The sequence below is a fragment of the Psammomys obesus genome, unplaced genomic scaffold, assembly GCF_907164565.1.
Source record: "Psammomys obesus unplaced genomic scaffold, mPsaObe1.curated_primary_1811, whole genome shotgun sequence".
Taxonomy (NCBI): domain Eukaryota; kingdom Metazoa; phylum Chordata; class Mammalia; order Rodentia; family Muridae; genus Psammomys; species Psammomys obesus.
Genome location: NW_026586463.1, coordinates 1,142,212 through 1,165,129, shown reverse-complemented (window position 1 = coordinate 1,165,129; position 22,918 = coordinate 1,142,212). Strand labels below are relative to the sequence as shown.

At 44.2% G+C, this 22,918-nt stretch overlaps 1 protein-coding gene across 4 annotated transcripts in view; it reads left to right on the top strand.

Annotated features, from left to right (window-relative positions):
* The window catches only part of Pik3r1 (phosphoinositide-3-kinase regulatory subunit 1), an 82,805-nt gene that overhangs the window by 57,911 nt on the left and 1,976 nt on the right, over positions 1–22,918 (top strand). For 2 of the 4 annotated variants that reach the window (XM_055601902.1, XM_055601901.1), the window contains exons 5-15: positions 5,923–6,054; positions 6,875–7,076; positions 7,283–7,362; positions 18,323–18,425; positions 19,223–19,321; positions 19,530–19,710; positions 19,929–20,054; positions 21,027–21,169; positions 21,362–21,538; positions 21,626–21,694; positions 22,287–22,457. In XM_055601902.1, coding sequence (XP_055457877.1) covers positions 5,923–6,054; positions 6,875–7,076; positions 7,283–7,362; positions 18,323–18,425; positions 19,223–19,321; positions 19,530–19,710; positions 19,929–20,054; positions 21,027–21,169; positions 21,362–21,538; positions 21,626–21,694; positions 22,287–22,457 — 1,483 coding nt within the window. Of the gene's footprint in view, positions 1–5,922; positions 6,055–6,874; positions 7,077–7,282; positions 7,363–14,405; positions 14,487–15,087; positions 16,707–18,322; positions 18,426–19,222; positions 19,322–19,529; positions 19,711–19,928; positions 20,055–21,026; positions 21,170–21,361; positions 21,539–21,625; positions 21,695–22,286; positions 22,458–22,918 lie in introns of those variants that run through there. The other 2 variants (XM_055601905.1, XM_055601903.1) reach the window with 2 other exon arrangements.

Here is a 22,918-nt window from a genome sequence, read left to right as displayed (position 1 = left end):
ACACACAAGCCCCTGCATCCTGCAGGTATTACAGAAACAATTTTTTTTTTCCTTTTTGCATTTGTCTGACTCTGTATCTCTGTCATTGTTCCTCAGCCTCGATGTTGGTCACAGCTCATTCATTTGGGTCAGCTAAAAAGATTCTAAGTAGGTGTCATTTGACCAGCGTCTCCTGGTGCCTTCTTAATCCTTCTCCCCCTTTCTTTCTCTCCCACCTGGCTTGCCTGCTTTCTGGCTCACCTGCTTACTTTTTCATGGTGTATATATGTAATATGTCATTGGCTGTTTTATTTGATGGCATAAGGGTAACCCCACTCTCTGTACAGAAAAAGTACTGGGTTAGTATATTAGCCCTTCTGTGATCTGAATATCCCCACTGTGGTTAATCTCATGACGACTAACATGACATCATTGAATGTGGAGTTGGGAAAAACTGAAAACATCTGGTCTCCTGAACCAGCAGCAGCCACACCATTACTTAAGAGACACCAATTCATTCTGCCAAATGGTGGCTTCATATGGCTTCCTCCTTCTTTTTCCGTACAAGGAAAAGTAGTCCAGCTTATCCCAGGAAGCTTTCTTCTCATGCCAACTTCTAGAATTTCTCAAGTTCTTCATTGTATTCTTTTTCTTTCTCTTTGTTTTTGTAGCTTTCTACCTCATATCATTTACCTGAATCTGTATATTTAAAGGAAAGGGTTGCAGTTGTTCTGGACAAGGCTCCCGCAGAAGTATGCTCACGTGGGAATACCCACGTGACCCTCACAAAGGAGCCGTTTGAAGTGGGAAGAAACTTCAGGATTAGGCAATTTCGGGAATTCCTACAAAAGATATTTCTTAGAGGAAAAAGCCAGACTAGATGTTTATCAGTAAGCACTTTCGCCTGAAGCAAACCCAACCGTGTCTGAACTCCAGTTCCCGTGTGCCCTGAACTCAGCCGAGCATACACGCAGCAACACAGGGCAGCGTCCTTCTCTTGCTCCTGTGTGTGCCCCGTGCTTCCACCAGCCAGGATATGGGAAGCTAACTGGCAGGAAAGTCAAGAGTAAGAGGCTTTTCTGTGTTTCTCCCAGCCTTCCCAGGGTGTTAAGGAAACACTGAATTTTGTTCTCTGCCAATTGAAATAGAGTTATATGTTTTGGTTACAAAAAAAAAAAAAAATGAACACACTAAAAGTCACAGGAAATGTGAAGACACCAGAAACTGTTGATAGTATGAAAAGTTGTGGTTAAAGTTTTAATGTGACCAACACAAACTAATCCATGTTAGCTTTGGAAAAAGTTTTTTTTTTCTTTTTCTTTCTTCACACCACTCATGATGGCGTAAACCACCAAGATTCACTCACGTCAATAATGTATTTTGACAGGCAGCTTTCCTTCCCCATTGACATCAAAACCCACACAGAGAAAACTGGTATACTTTTATAGCCCAAAGCGAGCAAACACTATCCAAATTTGGGAGAGCATCTGCAGAGAGTGTCTCCAGGCTTCCTTCCTTCCTTCCTTCCTTCCTTCCTTCCTTCCTTCCTTCCTTCCTTCCTTCCTTTTTTTCTATTTATTTATTTATTTATTTATTTATTTATTTACTTACTTACTTACTTACTTACTTACTTACTTATTTATTTATGTGTGTGTGTTTGTTTTTTTTTTTTAAATTGACAAGGTTTCTCTGTGTAGCCTTGGCTGTCCTAGACTCCCTTTGTAGAGCAAGCTGCCCTTGAACTCACAGTGATTCACCTGCCTCTGCCTCTGCCTCTGCCTCCTTGAGTGCTGGGATTACAAGTATAGACCACTGTGCCCAGCTTGTAGACTTTTCAATACATCAGGCTATTATCATATCCTGGGGGAAGCCTCAGTTTCGCCTAGCAAATTCTAGCTTTCAAATAACCTTGTAAGTTTGTAATGCCAGCCGAGGTGGGCAGTGGCCTGCTTTGCTTTTCCTACTTCCTACAGCATCTCGTGTTAACTTGCTTCTGACGTTAGTGACTCTCTGTCTCCAGTTAAGAAAGCCCCATTAAGCAAATTCCTTTAACATGATTTGGCGGCCAGGTGGCAAAGCTTATGATTTCTGTTCAGATTATTCTGATTTTCCCTGCCCTCTTTTCACCTTCCTCATTTTACCCTAAAACAAAACAAATTGTTCTCTCTTTTTTTTTTTTTGCTTTGTTTTGTTTTTGCTTTGTTTTGTTTTTTGTTTCCCCCTCTTATTTGAATTTCAATGGTTTAAATTTTCTCCTGATTCCTTTTGGTTTCCCTTGACCTGAATCAGGCTTTCTCAACCCAGTGCTCTTGATGTATTCTGCTGAATTGAAGTGGAGGAGTGTCATGTTCATTGCCATATCCCTGGCCAGTAGCATCTCCCTCCACCCCCCAAGTCACAACAGTCAAGAATGTCTCCAAATAGTGCCAGATGAATCCTACTCTACCCCATGCCCCTGGGAACCACTACACCAGATAGAGATGAGCTGGTGGCTGGCTCGGGGGTGGGACTTCCCAGGGAACTGGAGCAGGGAAGTTCTGAAGGAACTGCTTGCCATCGGTAGAGCAGTGAAAAGTGAAGTGAAGAGAACGCCACCTCTTTTCGCTGAAGACAGCCATTGGTGGCTAAGAGTGCCAGGTGGTGGTAATACAGAAAAGGAGTCTCATATTGCACAAGTCAGAAACCTCAGGGCACATGAGAAGTCATATCACCAAAAAGTAATAAAGAAAACCAAGTACGCTCTGTCGCTGACACTTGATGATTTTGTCACATGGTGAGTTTATCCCAAGAACAGTGTGATGTAATTTCATTCAGACACTGTGAAAACTCCGTGGACTGCACTCCCTGGCTTCTTAAGGTCTCTGGGATGAGCACCAACCCAAGCGCTCCAGACTTTAACCACCTGCCAAAGTTTCTGTGTTGGCTGATGAGGAAGGCAGGAAGTGTGTGTGTTGGGGGTGGGGTTGGCTTGGGGGAGGCACAGTATGTTCTTGAGGTGTGAACTGAGATACGTAAAAGATACAGCCTGCTAGCCAGGTGCTCTGGTGAATGGATTGCTCCTCAGTCAGCCCTGCCAGAGCACCAGAGGAATCGTGCGGAAGAGCGAAGAGAGGGGACATGTGACTCAAGCACCTTGAGGTCTACATAGATCGTCAAGAGGTGTAGTGTGCTATTTTCAGGATAGCACATTCAATGATGCTAGTTTTCAAGGCAAAGAGGCATGAAATGAAGCATACAAGGGCAGTGTCTAGAGGGGCCTGAAACTTTGACTATTCTTTGGAGTTCTGCAGTGATTCCCATATAATCTTAATTGACACTATATAATTTCAGAAATAACTCCTTGGTTTCAGGCTAGACTGTCTATGCAGAGGCCCTTTATGGCCTGCACACACTGATTAGAATGTGCTGCGTGCCTGCTTACCTCTTTAGGAGACTGAGTCGGTACAGTGTTTTATCTTCTCATCCTTTAACCTTTACAGTTTTTCCTTGACTTTGCGTATGTTTATTTTACACAAGGCTGGTGTTCTGAGCATGTGAAACTGTGGTATGATGATCACTTGCATCTGGCTTCTTACTGGGACAAGTTTCTTGCTCCATAGAAACATGATTGAATTATGGAACACTTTGACATGAATGTTCCCACGATCACTCCTCAGCATATACATCTTTAGGATAGTTGTATCTATTTACACACATACAGACACACACACACACACACACACACACACACACCCCTATACATAAATGCATACACACATACATTAGTATATCAGTATATCTTTGGGATGAATTGTATAAAATGATGTTTGAGCTTCATTATAAATAAAATTAAATAACTTTTGCTTTTAAATTGTTACGAGATAATTTCCAGAAAATTTTGGAATGGCCCTTGACATACAATTCTGTCACTTTGTTCCATGCATTTATACAAAGCAGCATCCCACCCAGCATTGACAAGTTTTTAAATAAAAGCTATTGATTACTTCTGAAAGCATTGAAGGTATGCTCTGTCTTGCAGCATCAAATATTCAGCTAAGATTTACTTCTGTATAAGGACAAACAAGAAAATCTGTCTCATTAGTATGCAAATTAGCCTTCACCCTTAATCAATGTTAAAATCATATGTGTACTTAGGAATTCTTTTAAAATAAACTGCTTTATAATTTCATAAAGTGGTTGCTTTGTGTGCCTATTTTACATACTTATGTATTTCAGGTCATATAAAACTTTCCTGGGTGCCAAGAGATCATGAACAGGCAAAGTTTTTGGTTTTGTTTTTTTAATTGAATGGGGAAAGTTTAAGGAGCCCTGCTTTACACTATCATCGTTAGTTCAGGATAGCCTCAATCTATCCTTTCCTTGTGTTAGAAACATCTTAACCTTGACTCTGGTATTTGCTCATATCCTAGATACCACTTGATCCAGGCACACATTGAGTTATATAGCTTTCATCTTCTTTCTTTCTCTCTCTCTCTCTCTCTTTCTTCCTTTCTTTCTTCCTTTCCTTTCCCTTTCCCTTTTTCCCTTTCCCTTTCCTTTCCTTTTTCTTTCTTGGTTTGTTGGAGTAAGAGAGAGAAGGTCCTGGAGGAGGGGTAGAGGCCGCCTGCAAGCCTGTGGGCAGAGAAGAAAAGAAAGGAGGTGCCTAGGACAGAGACAGAGAAAAAGAGAGGAGGAAGGGAGGGAGAGAGAAGGCAGAAACACACACACAGAGAACTTGGGTGATAGTTTCTTTATATTATCTTGCTGTTTATATTTCTTTGGCAGCAGAACCATCAGGGCCACAACTGAAGAGAGTAAAAAAAAAAAAAAAAGCAATGTCAGCCCACCTTCTGAACACACTGTTCCCCAGATAACTGTCCTCATGTCTCTTGGCATTGTCAAATGCCTCTCCTTTCAGGATGCCCCGTCATTCTTGTTCTTGGTGCCTCTGCTTTCTGTTGGCCCTCAGTTCCTTTCCCATCTCCAGGGCTGAGCTTCTGATTACTGTTAGTCCTTTACTGAATGGCTTGACCTTCTTTCTAGCTGATGGATTTATTAGAGAAATCTGTTCCACTTCTCTTCTGAGCTAGTTGGATGCCTACAGGCTAGATAATAACAGCATTAGGGAAAGCATTCTGAGCTTGTGCAGATTACTGTATAGGTAATCTTGAAATTGATTGCTAAAATTCGGTAGTATCTTGATATTTAGTTGATCACTCTGTTGAGGTTAAAATTTTTGCAGCATTTATCAGTTTAGATTTGATAAAAACCTGGGAATTTTAATTTTCATCTTCCTGTTGTGTTTTGATGAAACACTGGCCATATAGCTAGCCATCTCCAGGTCAGTCAGGGCAGAACAGCTTCAGAAAACTGAATGAAATGTGTTTCTCACACAGCCATAGAGGCTAGAAATCCAAGATGAGGAAGGTGTGGGGCCATTTGCTTTATTTGAGACCTCTTTTTTGGCTTTCCAGCAGCCGCCTCTCAGTGTGTATTCACATGGCCTTTCCTTTGTTCATGTATCCTTGGTGTCTCTGTGACTTTGTCTTTTCTTATAATGACACTAGTTACGGTAGACTTAGGGTGTATTCTAACAACCTTTTAAACCTACACCCTTGACAGGATCCCTCTCCATACAGTGTTTCTTTATGGAGCACTGGGGAAGATAGTAACTTATCAATAGCAGTGATAGTACTTTTTGTTGCCCTAAAAAATATGGTACTAGCACAACAGCTAAAGGTTGGGAGTGCTGAATGCTTAACATTACTTGAGACAGAACTACATGAAGAAAAGCTGTTCTGTCCAAAATTCGGGAGCGAGCCCTATGAGAAACAGTAGTCATTATGCCATGGCTTCTGTTTTCCTTAGGTTGCTTCCTTCCGTGTGTTTTAAGTCCCACACTTGGAAAATTGGCCCCACAGAAGTATGAATGCCTGAACTATTTCTTAAATTGTTCTCTCCTAGATGCCGCCTCAGTGGACTTGGAAATGATTGACGTACAAGTTTTAGCAGATGCTTTCAAACGCTATCTCTCGGACTTACCAAATCCTGTCATTCCAGTAGCTGTTTACAATGAAATGATGTCTTTTGCCCAAGGTTGGTTTTCTCTTTCCACTCCTCTCTGAATGGGATACTAAGACGTAGATAATGCTCGACCCTTTGTGGAGTGCTGTGTTTAAGGAGGAGGCATTGGGAAGATACTCAGCTGCGCCCCAGGGTCTCACCACCACAGATACCTTCCTTTACAACAGTGTCAGATAGAAGAGACCCAGATTGGTGTTTGCATAGAAGCCTGCCCACGTGTTAAACTGGCCAGTTGTTAACTTTTCATCACTGTCTGCAAAGATCACTGCAGCTGTGAAGGTCTTGACCATCCAAGTCCTAGTGCCAGACTCAGAGACCCAGGGCTAGAATGCATGATGAGGAAGAGTCTTGCCCTCTTCCCTGAACACCCAGTGCAAAATGCATTGAGGGTGGATATCACTCAGCACGAGGAGCCAAGGCTCTGTTCCGTGCTTTGGGGACAGGAAACTGTGGTTCGTGACCTTCAAAGTTTAACCTGTGATACTTATCTGATGCTCTGAGGAAGTAGCCAATCATGCTTGGTGCTGCTTGGTGGAGGCCAGGCTTCTGAGAGCACACCCTGAACAGTTTGTGGTTTTTTTTTTTTTAAAGCAAGAGTTTCTTGTATTTCATTCGACCTGAGATCTTTACTTTCTCACAATGCATTTCTTATTAAGAAGAACAAATGTCCTGGGTACCTCTCCTGAAGATTTCCCTATATGAGCTTCCTGTGTAGCTAAGGGAGCAAGAAGAAATAGTTTAAGCATTGGCTTGTTGGCACCTACATAGCCTTACTCTGTTTCCTGTTTTTTTTTTTTTTTTTTTTTTCTTTTTCCCTTCACTTCACTTGTAGAAGTACAAAGCTCTGAAGACTACATCCAGCTGTTGAAGAAACTCCTTAGGTCGCCTAATATACCTCATCAGTATTGGCTTACTCTTCAGTATTTGCTTAAGCATTTCTTCAAGCTCTCTCAAGCCTCAAGCAAAAACCTTCTGAATGCGAGAGTCCTCTCTGAAATTTTCAGCCCTCTGCTTTTCAGATTCCCAGCAGTCAGGTAAGCACAGGATGAAAAGAAGGTTTGGGGCTATGGGGGGGTGCTGGGTGGCCCTGAAATGATGGGGATTTAAGGGCACCTAAAGTACTGGGTCACAGATGCATGCTTTCTGTGGACTTACCTCACACACATCGGCTGGACGTAGATGAATGAAAACAGTATTGTTTCTAGGGATGATGGTTCTCACAAAGCCCTCTTTGTTGCAGCTTGGATAATAATGAACACCTCGTAAAAGTGATAGAGAATTTCATCTCAACTGAATTGAATGAAAGACAGCCAGCACCAGGTAAGGCTTTGCAACATTTGTCATTCACTTATGGGTCAGCTTTTTGGGGCCTTGAAAACTGTGGTCTCTGGCTCTTTGGAATTAACCCAGGTCTCTGGTACAATTGCAGTCTATAGTAGTATGTTAATTCATGGTTCATGGAAAAGTCACAGTGATGGTCAATGTGAAATGTCAGATGTCAGGTTGTACAGGTTTTAAGCTATTTTGGTTTTAGTGGTTTTTGTTTATTTGTTTAATTTAATTTACTAACTTGATATAAGGTCTCACCATGTAGTCCAGGCTAGCCCAGAACTCACTCTGTAGTAGAGATTGGCCTTAACCTCTTAAGCCTCTTAGGCTTCAGGCTGCTGAATAAATTTATGGAGTCCATTTTAGCTGTTGACATTTTGTTGATGTTGTTGTTTTTCTAATACTTACAAAGTAGGGGGAAATTTATAATTACTATGTAAAGTTTAAAGTATTTTGGAGTGTGTGTTTTGGAAGTGACTATGCCGAGAAATGTCTGTGAAAAATAAACATTTTCAATCATATAGGCAGTACGTAAGCCAGCTGCCTGTCTGAATGCGGGTGGGTCTTCAGCTAGCCATTTAACAGAGCAGGAAGTGTAGGCTCACCTGCAACAGCAGCTTTTCATTGAGAGAGTTCAAACAACCTGCCATCTAGTAGAAGCTAGCTCGCAGCGATGGTCATTTAGACGAACAGTCAGCCCTTAGCAGGTGAACTGCAGATGCAGGGCCAAGAGGAAGGTTTGCTTGTACTCCTCACTTAGGCCCAGGAGCCCTGCTTCAGCTGTTTGTGGTGGTAACTATGCAGATTAGCATGGCTGTGTGAGCAGCCACTGGGACAGAGCATCGTGCCTTTCTGCCAGTCATGGTCAGCTGTGGTTCTTTGTATCTGGATGAGACGGTTTGAGAGAGGCAAAGATTTGGGCTCAAAACCCACTCTGAAATGATTAGATATAGGTAAGCAGGACTTGAGAAGGGTGTGTGTGGACAGGCTCCAAATATGTGCCTAGAGGAGGGAAGATCATAGATGAGGCAAAAGCATGGTATATTCCAAAGGTTCCAAACCACAGAAAAACAGCATTTTACAAGGGTTCCCACAGCTATAGACAGAGTGCACTGAGGAACCTGCTCATACCTGGGACTTGAGGCCAAGGGCAGCAGGAAGGTTTTTTTCTCATATGATGCTGAATTTACTGGAATATGGATTCAGGAGGCCTGGGTTATTCTCAGGAGCTGCTTTTGACTCTAATGGGGAAGAATGAGAGTGGGGCATGGAGCCATAGCGACTGCCTACCCTGAGACTAACCACACAGGCTAGGAAGGAAGAGGGCCACCAAGAATAGGCAGGCCCTGAGCCAAAGGGCTGAGCTGCAACTGCTCACTTCCTCCTGCCTGACATTGAGCTACATGTGGGAGAGAAGGCACAGCTGAGCTTTGTTTGTCCTGGAGGGCTTGGGGTGGGGTGGGGGGAGAAGGGAGGCAGAGGAGGAATCAGTCCTCATGGTCTTCTTAGTGACACTCCCTGGCCTCTCATCAGGGCAGACCCATGAAAGCCCAAAGCCAGACAGGACATTTACAGATGAATTGATTACTAAGAGCTTATTTGTCTGGGTGGATGGGGGGTGTGTATATTTGTCACCACCAGAGTTTAATATAAATGGAGTAAATGTCTTTTATAAGACTGACTTATAAAAGCAAGCATGTATCATCATCAACCATTTTTATAATGTGGCCCAATACACACAAAAGCACTGCAGTTCTCCACATAGGAGTTGGTATACTAATTTCAAAGGAGGATTAGTTCCGTCAGCTCTGCTGAGCAACAGCAGAGATTTGAACATACTGGATTTTCCCAATATTTGTGCAGTCTCTTCAAGAAAAGAGAAGAGAAAGAATTAAACCCAAGTAATTCTTAAGCTTTATCTGAGTCATTTTCACGCCATGTCCTTTTCAGCCATCCTGAGCATTGTATAGGCCTCTTGGGATCAAATGAATGCTTCATTGTCTCCCACTTGTGAACACATTTCACTCTTTGCTACAAGAGGGTAGGGGAAGGTGTCTCCATCCTGAATAGCTCCAGTGCTGTGACTGGCAGGGCATTCCTGGAGAAAGAAATGACCTCTTCACCATGGTGGGACTGCAGTGCCTTCCCAGAGGCCTGCATCGCCAGCCCAGCATGCAAGAGTCCCCAAGGGCTTTGGAAGCTCACCTTCAGTACATCACAAATGAATGCTCATACATCAGTCTCTTATAGAAACTGCTGCTCTGAACAGAAGAAGTCTTTGAAGGAGCCTTAAGTGAGGACTACAAGGAAGGGTTTGTTGTGGGGGCAGATTGGCATCTTCTCTGGGCCTTTACCAGGTAGTACTTAGAATGATAAGGCTGATATCTGAGGCAAAACATCAACTCAAATAAGGCCTATTAAGACGCAGTGTCTAAATAGCTGGGCGTGCACTTCTCCCAAGACAGACAGAGCTTTAGAGGTGCAGTGGGTGACTTTTTTAGGGTAATTGAGTAGATAAGTTCATGGAAGAATTCACTACAAAAAGGACCTTGAAAAACAGGTCCCGTTTTAACTGGAGAAAAGGAAAATAGCATTTTGATTTGCAGGTCGCCAGCAAACCATCTCTGATGAGTGCTTGCTGTTGCAGCTGTGCTCCTGGGGTTGCTTGTACTCACTCTAGGACATTTGTACCTCACGGTCTCTTAATGTATGTTACCAAGCTGGCCCACCAGGCACTGGCACAAGGTCACGTTTTAAGGGACAGTGTTAAAAGGCACCACTGGGACCCTGAAGAAACACAGATGGGAGGTTTGCTCTCTGCTACCTGGCCAGTGCATACCGCACCTGGGTCTGCCCAGGAGCTGCCTTTGGGTCCAGCCCATTCTGTAAGCAATCCATGTATGCCGAACTTGTTGGAAGCATGAATCATGGGGCTCTTTTCTGTGTCTAGTCAAAAAGCCTTCTGAGGTTTCCAGAATGTAATGAGCTAAAAACAAGAGCTGTAAGAGCCCATGAGCCATATGGAACAAAGGGCCACAGTACAACGTTGGTAGTTTGGGAGATGAGGCTCCGTCAGGTATACGGAGGAACGAAGGCTGGGACTATCTGCCAGGGTTGTTAGGATTCCAAGAGCTGTGTGGCTGGGTGGGTGGAGTGGCCTGGATGTGAGTGCCACTCCCCTTGTCCCCTTGCCAGTGTGCCTTTGCACGGTGCACAGAATGCACAACTGTACACAGTGTTCCCAGTGCCACCTACTTCATCTGTGTCCCAGCAGGTGCCAGTGTGCTTTCTATGCAGGCTAAAATGGCCCACTCACAGTGTGTGTGTTCTTCAGTGCCTGTGCCCTTATCTTTAACTGGTGCGTGTGTGTGTGTGTGTGTGTGTGCATGTGTGTGTGTGTGTGTTAGTTTAATTGGTTCAGCTACATTTCTAAACGGCAAAGACAAAGGCTATTCCTCATTTTGATCCATTCCAATTAGAGATCTGGGCACAGCCTGTTAATTCTCCACATACGTACATACACTGATAAGCTTTTTGGTTTTCAAAGAATCTTAGAGAAACGACTCATCCCGAGCATCCAGCAGCCCTTTGAGGTAAAGATTCCTTGCTTCTATGGAAGGAGGCACAGATGTGGACAGGTGATGCAGACAGTATTTTTTTTCTTTTTTTCTGAGCTCTGTTGTTAGCTCTCCATTCCCTCTGTTCTGAGAAGTCCTCATTCTGTTTAAAGCCAAGCAGCAGGTTTTCTGGAATCCTTCTGCTGCTCAGACTTGGGGAGCTAAGCTGATCTTTACAGTTTACAGGGCAACTGCAGTAGGAATAGGCCGAGCAAACACAGGGCACCACTGAATACCACCCATGTTATGGATTTCATGGATGTATTCAGAAATATTAACGTAGCATAATTGAGGTCCAATATTGCACCCGCAAGCCTGGAGGAGGAAACAAGTGACTCTTTCTCCCCCTGCCCTCCCATACCTGTCAAGCTTAATTTTTAACCTACGGGGCATTGCAAAACATTCCTACCAAAGAGTTTAATTCATGCATCTTGTTTTAAACTCGAGGGGCTGGGTTTTGAGCTGAGACGTAAGCAAACTCTAGGACAGAGGGAAATAACTTTCAGGGTTTTACTTTTCTCTGATTTTTGTGTTTTTTTTTTTGTTGTTGTTGTTTTTTAATTTTCTCCCGTTGTGGATTACAGTGTGGTCTGACATGAGAGAGTTGTTTCAGAGGTCAGGAATGAAGCTTTGAAAAAGATTCATGTCCTGAGAGGGGTAGAGGTGAATAGAGGAGAGCCTATGTCCATCTCACTAAACCCAGCAAGTTTTACTCAAGATGGGCAAGAGCCTTGTGAGCACCACCCGCCCCGTGCGTGTGCTAAAGGACAGTTTACTCTTTCAAGGCACAGCCTTCTCGGTCTCTGAAGGGACAGGATGGGGCGGTGCAGGCCATCGCATCACGGGGAAAGAGTTCCGCTCTCTACTAGACCGTGGGTGCGCCTTTGCAGGAGGCCTGCGCCTGCGTCTGGTATTTCTGCGCATATAAACCTGGGTTTGTTTATTAACTAAAAAGGATGTTTTTCCATAGTACGGGTTCACTGAGATCACCAGATGTGGAGTCATAGATTGGCCTCATGCTGGACGGGCCTGCTTTCTAAGTTGTCTTATGTTGAAATTATGAAGGAACACATCCCTTTTACCCTAGGTGACTTTGATTCATTCAGTTTCTGCTGATTTCTGTTCATTCCTAGTGGTGCACACAAGCCTCTGAGAAGCAAGCTTCCAGGTCTCCAGTGATGGCTCACCTGAAGAGGGCTTGTTCAGAGCAGGAAACGTGTCACAGTACATGTTAATGATCATGAGAGTTTCGTGGCTAGGTGAAATCTGCTCAAGAGTAGAGTCATGGCTTGACTTTGAAATGACTCTGAAATGAGTTGCACAAAACCCTCAGGAAAGGGATGCTCAGTGGCTTGAAGCAGTCACACGCACATGTCCTCATGATGGGTCTCCGTGGTGACCCTGAGAAAGCACAAGTTTTATTAAAGGGGCTTATGTTAAGCCAAGTGGAAATTATTTCCTAGATATTGTGGCACCTGTGACTTTGGTTTATTAGTGAATTATATATATTCAGTAGTATATTTATAATTATGTTAATTAGTTTGGGGCGGCATTTTGTATACAGAGGGTGAAATTGGAAGTTGATGGTTTTCTCTTAAGCAGGCGTGATTTACTCGATTCTGCCAGCAGAGGGCGCCCTCTTTAAACTAATAACATGAATCTTAACCAGTGGGGAAAGATTCTGCTCCCGCTTGCAGTAACATAATATAGCCTCCATAGTGGATGATTGTACCTACAGTGAGGATTTGTTTGAAACAAGGTGTTCGTGGCTATTTGAAGGCGTTTCTGGAGTACACTGCTTTACAGTAGATACTTTTGTCCTGAGACAAAATAGACTGTCAGATTTACATTTTAATTCTCTAGAAGGTTCTGCGGTGCGTCTGGACAGGTTTGCTGAAAAAGGCAGTGTGTCCAATGTTTCTTCCAGAGAGGCTCTTTTTAAAGCAGGACAGTGCATGAAAAGAAGAAGGCAGCTTTGTTTTTCTTGAGCTAAAAAAAAGAAAGAAAGAAAAAAACACACACCAAGAAATCCAGAGTTTTGTTATAGGTATGTTTTGGTGGTGGTGTTTTGTCTTGGTCTTGTTGTTGTTGTTGTTGTTTCCCCCCCAATGTGGCCTAAAAGAAAGTAAACTCGATTTCTTGTCAGTTTTTGTTTTCCATGACCAAGGAAAGCGAAGTGCAGGGGCAGGGAATGAAGTCTAGGATCAAAAGTCTGAAGGCTGAGTTCTTTTTGTGTAGGGTTTTCTTCCCCTATAGTATGAAGGAATTGCCAGAGGTGATCTCTAAGGTACTGGCATGTTTTGAGGCTTGGGGGCTTTGAGGGTTTTTTTGTTGTTGTTGTTGTTGTTGGTTTGTTTTTTAATTTATAGTTCAAATGGTTTAAGTGGGGGCTTCTGTGCTCGCTCGTGCGATGGGAACGTTTGCTAAGAAAAGACTTGAATTCTTTTCTGGCTAGCCAACAATCCTAAACCCAGTTAGCTGCAGCTTTCTCAAATAAAGGACTAGAATCCAAGAGGACGGAAGGTATCTCTTCCTGGGTCTGTCCTTTGCTGCGCCCAGCAGGCAGTTAACCGAGTGCAGACACACCTCTTAGAAAGCCCGATTAGAAAGTCCCAGGGCCATTTGAAGGTGAGCTGAAGTTGACTCCTTGAAGTTCTGGGCTTGCCTGGAGGCTGCCCTCCCGGGGCCGGCAGCCCGTGTGCCCAGCGCTCTCTGAAGGGCTTTCCTGTTACACCTGCGGGCCAGACTGTGCCAGCGCGTGGGAGGAGGTGGACACTGGAGCGAGGCACCCGGTCCCGGGCTGTTCGAGAGGTTCAGACCTTCACAAACGCGGCTTTGATTCTATTTTTTGCTGAACTAGCTGGGTTATTTCCTGTGCTGCGTTACTGCGGGCTACTTGAGCCCCCGGAGCGGGGGCTGCCAGCGCGCATAGGCACCGTGGCTGCCAGGGAGGACTATTTTCAGCACCCCCTTACAATGCCCTTCTCATTTCCAAGGCGAAAACGAGCAAGTTAGTCTTGCCTCGGCCACTTGTCAGCCCGATGACAACTTTGACTTTGACTTGGGTGCCCCTCCCCCTCCCCAAATCCCTAGCTCAGCAAATATTTGAACCTAACCGAGTTAATCATGAAGCCGCGATCTTTATCTGAGCGAGACGTGCGAGCGCCCGCCGGGGCTCCTCTCTTCCCCGGTGCAGTAGAGCGACCCAGGGGGCTCCGCTGGAGGAGCCGGGGACGCGCTGCCGGGGCGGGGCTCGGGGCGGAGGGACCGGCTGCAGCCGAGCCCGGGGGAGCCGGCGGCCGGGCTGAGCCGCGCGCCCCCGCCTAGCGTGCTCTCCTCTGGCTGGGCTCGCCACTGCCGTTCCCGGGCGGGCGGGGGAGCCTGGGGGGGGGGGGGGCTGGGCCCACTCTATGGAAGAGCAGCTTCTTTGGATTTTTCCCCTCCTCGGTGGGATATCAGCAGTTCAAAGCGAAACCGCTGAAATGCATAACCTGCAAAGTAAGTCGCTTTTCATTTATGCACTTCTCTGCACTGGGCTCTTTACCTGCAAGCCATCCTCTTTAGTTTAGCGGGGCGAGTGTGAGTGAGAGAGAGAGGGGGGGAGAGAGAGAGAGAGAGAGAGAGAGAGAGAGAGAGAGTGTGTGTGTGTGTGTGTGTGTGTGCGCGCGCGCGCGCACACGTGTGTCTGTGTGCGCGCACGCGCACACTGCCCTCTCATGCTAACAGTGTGTGCGCCTGGGTGAGTGCTGCCTGGGGAGAGCAGATGGGTGATTAGGGGAGACACTCCCTTCTGTCCTGGGGCGGGGGTGGGAGGTTGACACACTGCAGGGAAGAGATGGGGTTCAGGTTTGGAGTTTAGAAAGTACCAGGCAGGAAGTTGGGGCTAAGCCAGGCTCACAGAGACCATGGAAAATCACCTGTCTCCCAGACCTGCTCCTTGGGTCTCCACATGGCAGCAGCAGTCTACAGCCAGGCTGGCATGCTTGGAGTGCTGCACGCATGGCCCTTTGGGCCAACCTATGAGCCATACTGCCCAGAGGAGTTGTATCTTTACTTTGGGGAGAAGACTTGGTTTTTATTCATATACTTAAAAAAAAATTGTCTAAGGACATACTCCACCATTTTTACTGTTTTTATTTGAATTTGAGTTTAGACTTACTTTAACCCATAGGAGAAGTGTGAGCTGGAAGGGATAGGGTTGAGTCTGCCGTGTCCAATAATGCAGAAATAAATGGCCCGGAGTAGGGGACTCAAGTGGACAGCAGCCGGGAAACAGAATGCATCGCTCCACTTTGTAATGCTGTGTGATTCTGAATGTGATAGAAATCCAAAGTGGCTCCTGTGTTCCATAAATCATCACACAGATGTGTAACATACAGATCCACAAAACCTACTCTTTAAAATGAAGCCACATTTTCACTGGAGCAGTACCCCTTTATAGTACTGTAAACGTCCGGAGACCCTGGCTCCCAGTGGCTATGTACCTCAAGCTCCAGTTGTGACAGAATTACATGCAGAATGATTTAAAGAACCAAAAGGAATCATTAGATTTGTAGGGAAATTGAGGTTGTGTTTTTTTTTTTAATTGAACACTGCTAAGAAGGAATATTTGTCACCTTTCCTCCTCTCCCAAAAAGGTGCTGAGCTAAAGAGAGAGAGTGGGGGGAGAGGCAGAGGGGAGATTACATCACCTTCTTTAAAGCAGCAAGCAGTGTGATGGGTTCCTGAGAGGAATGCTTGGTGGAGATCACCTGTGCTCTGCCTTCTGATATCCATCCGGCCTCTTTCTTATTTTTATTTTTATTTTTTGGCAGGAACATCTTGTTGTCCAGTGTTACTAGACAGTAATATTGAAACTTGCCAATTCTGACTATTATATTTATCCCATCTGCAAGTAGTAGACATCTTCATGCCTGTGCTGAATTTTCATGATTATTTTATAAAGTCTTCCCTTGACCTTGGGATATCTGGGAGAGGCATTTTGTCTGAGTACTATCTCTTAGCTTCCCTTTTTAATGTGATGCATTTATGGCAGTGTTTAAGACTCAGGCTGTCAGTGAATTTTGGAAGACTGGACTTACAGAGGGCTTGTCCCTTTCTGCTTCTACTTTATCTAAGGACTGTGAAATAGACCTTAGGAATATTATTTTGGTGCCTTTGTAAGATTTTCATACCAAGGAATAGCCAGGCTCCCTCTGAGCCCAGATGCACGAAGTGGGCAGAGCTAGAAGCTGCAGTCTATCAGCTTTTGTCAGTCTGCCAGCAGCGGGCCGTACCATGCTGCAAGGAGTGATAAAAAGGGAGAGAGTGCACTGCTGGGAGAGCACAGGCAAATTCGACACCTTTCAGAGCGGCGAGTGCAGAGACATTGCGGCCGTGTGGCATGTAGGCTCTGGGAGCGAGGCTGGGGCTGTCTGAAACTGGCATCCAGGCGAACTGATGAAGCAGGAGTGGTCTGGTGACATTTTTCTGACTTGATTGGCTGGGGCTTGTGATGTAATAGGTTACAGTGCAGCCCCGTATAGGTTTTAAAATGAATTCCAAGACACCATTACAAAGAAAGCCGGACTCTTTCCTTATAACTGAGCACAGCCAAGGAAACTCTCGCACAAATGTACACCACGGTTTGGACTATGGAAGACCTGGACTTAGAGTGTGCCAAGACCGATATAAACTGTGGCACAGACTTGATGTTTTATATAGAAATGGATCCACCAGGTAACACTGCAGTATTAACGGAGAGTGCTAGTTAATTTTGGGACGTAATTTTTTTTTTTTTTTATTGAAAACTGCTGTAACAGATTCTCTTGAAGTTGCTATTTTTACTGATTTGTTTCATGGTTTAAAATTAGTTTGATTAGGACTTTAAAATTAAGCAGATTCTTTGACTGCCTGTAGCAGCAAGCAGCTCAGGCTGTGTTCATAAATGCTGGCTCTTGCTGAATGGATGGGAACTGGATTGCACTTCTCTCCGCTGCTATCTTTTGTTAATTGGGACCCTTGGCAAGTCGGGCTATATTGTTGTATATTGTCCCTTTACTTAAGAGGACGCGTCCTTTGTGCTGCTTTTCTCTGCTGGCCGTGGACTCTGATAACACCGGGTGCTTTAGAACAGCATGAGAGCTGTGGCAGTGACTCAAACTGGTTTTCTGATGACCTGAGACTCTGGTAAATCAGATGTGGGGATTTTCTTGCTCTCTCTCATGCTGAGATACTACACTGGGAAAAGAAGTTGGCTTTCCTCGCCTTTGTAAAATAAGCCTTGCTAGACACCTGAAATCTTGGGTGGGGGAAGGGTGCATAAGTTAAAGCAGTTCAGTTGCAGTGCTTTCAAAGTTAATGGTTTCAGATCTAACTAAAAATCCTAGGTTCCTTCGGTTGTTCCCCTTAGGGTCAGCCCTCCCTGCCTGCACTGAGGGCTCTTCAGTGCTTAGGGGCTTCTGGTCACCTCTTTTGGTCACTGTGTGCATGCTGCTTTGCCATTGAAGAAGGGGATGGGGTTTTTAATGAGACCTAACACGTAGAGCACGATGCCCCCCAGTAACATGAAGACGAAGGAGATGTAGGTCACAGATGAGTTTCTTGAAGTGGCTTTGGCAGAACTGAGCATGAAGTGTTAACATAGAGAGACTCAGTTCTTAAAACATACTGTTGTAAATGAGGGCTTTTAAAAAATGTGACTGCTCATGCAGGACAGAGCGACCAAATTTGTCTTTCATAATTAAAGAAGGGAAGGATTGAAGCCAACTCCTGCCTGTTATTTCTGCCACTCTCAGATGCTCCTAGTTTCTTACTTCAGCTGGAGCTGCCTGGGCATAAAACTTTAACACAGCTAAAATCTAGAGCTAGAAAATGTTGACTGGATTTGCTTTGAAATATTCTCCCGTAGCCAACCCCAGTCATTTCTTAACCTCTAGGTATGTCAATCAGTCTGAGCGTCTCTGTGTCCTGCTCCCCATCCCCGTCACTCACTTCTACTTTCCCTTTTCAGTTGTCGTTTTAAACCACATTCTGCGATTTCTTTTGAAGACAAATATCTTCCGTGGTACATGGAATTGTGAATTCCTTGGGTCCATTCCTCACCCTCTTTTCCTCCCCTCTTCCCTCATAAATGTCTTTTAGTAAATTCAATTGCCTTTTAACTGAAAATAGAATTAGATTTTTATGTGTTCTTAATTAAAATAGAATTACACCACTTTCCCCCATTACTTTCTTTTTGTTGTTGTTGTCGTCCTTGTAATGAAATGTTGCTCATCTGAAAAGATGCAAGTCTAATTTTGCATGTGCACTTGGAGTTCAGATCGCAAACAACTTTTTCCCTCCTTTTCCTGCAGCACTGCCCCCTAAACCACCCAAGCCCACCCCTGTAGCCAACAACGGCACGAACAACAATATGTCCTTACAGGATGCTGAATGGTACTGGGGGGATATCTCAAGGTAAGGCCGCCGAACTCTTCCCTTCCGCCAGATGCAGGGAGGTTTCGAGTAAGAGCAGAAAGCACCAGCTTGCTGAGTTCCATTTTTAGGATGTCATCCAACATAAGCATGAAGCATAGTTGGTTCTCTTCCAAAGACAACGAGAGAAGTCACTGAGCACTCGCTCGCTGTGGGTGCTGGGTGACACAGGAAATTGAATACCCAGGAAGCTTCCCTGTTGACAGAGATGGCAGACAGGGCAGCACCAGGGGCACAGGGCACTGCCTGCTTTCTCAACAGTAGGCAGGGCTCTGGGAATGAAGGGCTTTGCTCCCCTCACATACCCTTTAGCTTTTAGAGTGCTTAGTGAGTGGGCTGGTAGACCCTTACTCTGGATCACGACTTTCTGTGCTAATTTGTCAGAAAGTGGTAAAAAAAAAAAAAACAAAAACAAAACACAAAACTTTGTATTAAAGACATGCCAATAGTGTAAATGGATGTATATTCATAAGTGCATCATGTACTTGTTTTTAGTGGGATGAATTTATAGCACTTTTGTATGAGGAAGGAAGGAACTGTTAGTGACTTTTGAAAACATACAATACCAACATGTAAATGTACAAGGACAGGAATGTAAAGATATGGAACATATGGATTTTCTGCTCAGTGTCCTAAAAAAAAAAAAAGTGTTTGTTAAGACTAAGGGTGTAGCATTGCCCAGTGGTATAGCAATCCCCAGTGTGCGTGTGTCTGTCTGTGTAAGTGTACGGTTATTCAAAGTTGAAAAGTAAGCACTGTCTATGTTGTGCTCATTTTAGAGAAGAAGTGAATGAAAAACTCCGAGATACTGCTGACGGGACCTTTTTGGTACGAGACGCATCTACTAAAATGCATGGCGATTATACTCTTACACTAAGGTGAGCCAGGCAGTCTGCTGAAACGGGGATGTCTGGGTTGTCATTAGACTTCTTTTCCTCTTTAAATTAGCACATAAAGTAATGGGTTTCATTACAGGATTTTCAAGGTTCATCCCTTTCCCTACTTCCTTCTCCCGTCTCCCTCTTCCCTGAGAGGCCCCCTTCTGCATGAGAAAACTTTAATGATCATTTTTTATTGTATTTACAGGAAAGGAGGAAATAACAAATTAATCAAAATCTTTCACCGAGATGGAAAATATGGCTTCTCTGATCCATTAACCTTCAACTCTGTGGTTGAACTCATCAACCACTACCGGAATGAGTCTTTAGCTCAGTACAATCCCAAGCTGGATGTGAAGTTACTCTACCCAGTGTCTAAATACCAGCAGGTAATCATGCAGAACTCCTCATACTGCAGGGACACAGGCCCAAGATACTCTCCAGCATAGGAAATGATTTGAAATTGGGTTCTGACAAATTTTATGTCATCACCAGCATTTCATAATGGCTGAATTAGATAACACACTGACTATTTCATTAAGGATTTTTATTTGAGTAAATACCTTATCAACTGAGTTCTTTTCTCCTTGCTTGTATATCTTTCCAGGATCAAGTTGTCAAAGAAGATAATATTGAAGCTGTAGGGAAAAAGTTACATGAATATAATACTCAATTCCAAGAAAAGAGTCGAGAATATGATAGATTATATGAGGAATACACCCGTACTTCCCAGGTGAGTTTAAGATATTTTGGACTAACACATGTTACTTTCAGATTCAAAAGAATAATTAAATGTCTCTGACCCTTTTCAATGTAGCCCATGCTTATAAAAATCCTCTGTTAAGCTTGTTTCTAACTGGCAGGGTCATTGTGAGCTTTCAGTTGATATAACATAATTCCTGGCTGGAACTTCTGCCCAGGCTGGACATTGATAATAACCACTAATGTCAGTTTGTCCAAGCTCTGGAATGGAAATTTCACATCCATCCCCCGACCTTGCTGCGAGAAGTGGCTTTGTTCACTGTGCCGATTAGTAGAGAAAGCAGCATGGATGATGTAAAATAAAATTGCTTTTTAAAACAGTGACCAGGTTGTACTTAACATATTTAGGAACACGCACACATGGAGCAGCTAAAAAAGAGGCCGTGAATTTGAAAGAGAGGAAGGAGGGGGGTGTAAGGGAGGGTTTAGAGGGAGGAAAGGGAAGGAAGAAATAATGTACTTATATTATAGTCTCAGAAACATAAATAAATAAAAGAATTTTAAAGTGAAAGTAGACAAAAATTCTCCACAAGAAACATTTATTTCTATAATTCTTTGACTAGAGTTTGTGAATTCATGGGCAGCCCTGCTCACAGAGTATACCAGCCGTCTATCTTAGACTCCTTCTTCACTCTCCATCCCCTTGCTACTGCTGTCTAAGCCATACCACACAGCTATTTACATGGCATTGACGTTGTATCAGGCTCAAGCAATTTAGAGATGATTTGGAGTCAAGAAGAAAATTGCTCAGGCTCTGTGTGTCCGTTACAGCACTTCAGTGAGGAACTTAAGCATCTGGCTGTTAGTGGCCGAGAGGGCCCCGGTACCTATGGATGACTGCCGACTAGCAGTGCATTTGCATTGCAATGCTAGCTAGCTTGTCCTTACAGTAAGAAGTCTACTTTGAAAGCGATAACATTGCCTTATGAAACTTGTGTTGCAGGAAATCCAAATGAAAAGAACAGCTATTGAAGCATTTAATGAAACCATAAAAATATTTGAAGAACAATGCCAAACCCAGGAGCGGTACAGCAAAGAATACATAGAAAAGTTTAAACGCGAAGGCAACGAGAAAGAAATTCAGAGGTAGATGAACCGTGAGCGTTTCCATTATCGTTGTGACAGGAAGTGACAACAATCATTTAAGGCTGGCCAAACTGATGATCTCACTTCCTGTAATTTGAGTAATTTTAAAATGAAATAAACAAAGCTTCCTAAAGTGGGTGGCCCTTGCGCGGTGCTTGCAGGTCCTTACTGATCTGTTTCTCCTGCCTGCAGGATTATGCACAATTATGATAAGCTGAAGTCTCGCATCAGTGAGATCATAGACAGTAGAAGAAGATTGGAGGAAGACCTAAAGAAGCAGGCCGCCGAGTACCGTGAGATTGACAAGCGAATGAACAGTATTAAGCCGGACCTCATTCAGCTGAGAAAGACAAGAGACCAATACTTGATGTGAGTGTTTGAAACAGAGCCTGAAGAACTGACAATAGCTAAAATTAAAGAGGAGTTCTTTGCTTTTAATTTGCAAAACTCTTTCAGGTGGCTGACGCAGAAAGGAGTTCGGCAGAAGAAGTTGAATGAATGGTTGGGAAATGAGAACACTGAAGAGTGAGTAGCCACTAAAGATGGGAGGGGCAGCCTGGGGTTTTGTTAATGGATTGTCACTGACTTTGGGACATCTTCGAGGGAAAATGCAGAAACTGAGTGGTAGTATCCAGAGTTTTAGAAAAGTTGAGGGTTTTGGAGTTTTGTTGTTGTTGTTTTTGATTGTTTGTTTGCTTGCTTGCTTGTTTTTTTTAACCCACAATGGAGTAAATTGACCCATGTATCCATAATGATGCCCCTGAGCATCAGAAAAATCCCCAAATATTTTTGGAACAATGAGAGGAAAACAACAGTTATGTCTAGTATATTTTGAAGGTTAAGTATTAGTTTGATTATTTGAGACCTGGCAATCTTCTTAATACTGTCCCTACTCTCAGTTCAGGTACCTAAAGGGTGACTGCTGACTTGAAAATGGAGATAGTAAAAGCTTTTTGTTAGCCATTCACCCTGGGGTGAGGGGGAGGCTAAACAAAAAGAGAGTGATAGGAAAGGTGATTGAAGGAGTCATCTGACCTGACTTGCTTGGAAGGAGACCTGGGGGCCGCCTGGGGTTCCAATAGCCTTCACTCAGCAACCTTCCCTTCTGCCTGTGTAGCCAATACTCGCTGGTAGAAGATGATGAGGATCTGCCCCACCACGACGAGAAGACATGGAATGTGGGAAGCAGCAACAGGAACAAAGCTGAGAATCTGTTGCGAGGGAAGCGAGACGGCACTTTCCTTGTCCGGGAGAGCAGTAAGCAGGGCTGCTACGCCTGCTCTGTAGTGTAAGTAGCTTAAGAAAACCTGTTAGGCTTCATCCGTGCGCCCATTGGAGAGCAGGATAGGAAAACATTCTCATCTTGAAGCAGCGAGCATTGGCTAGCCATGAAAGTCAACGTAGTTAGAATGCAGGGTCAGTAGCTGAGAACATCACCTAAAACAGATGAAGCACTCTTTAACTGACCAAAACAATAGGAAGGGCCCCGTTGCAATACACGCAGAGGTACACCCCAAACCGGCCCTGTTTCTGTCTTGTAGGCTAGTTCCTTTTTATTTCTTAATAGTTTGGAGGAGTACTTTGAAAAGTAAGATTTGGAGGCTGAGCGTGGCTTCTGTACTCCTAGCTCTCAGAGGCTTGGGCGAGACAGTGGTGAGTGATTCAAGTCAGCATAGGCTGCAATATGGAGACTCCCTGAGTCAACCAAAAGAACGGTGCAAGGAAAGTTTGGAGTCACTAGCATCATTG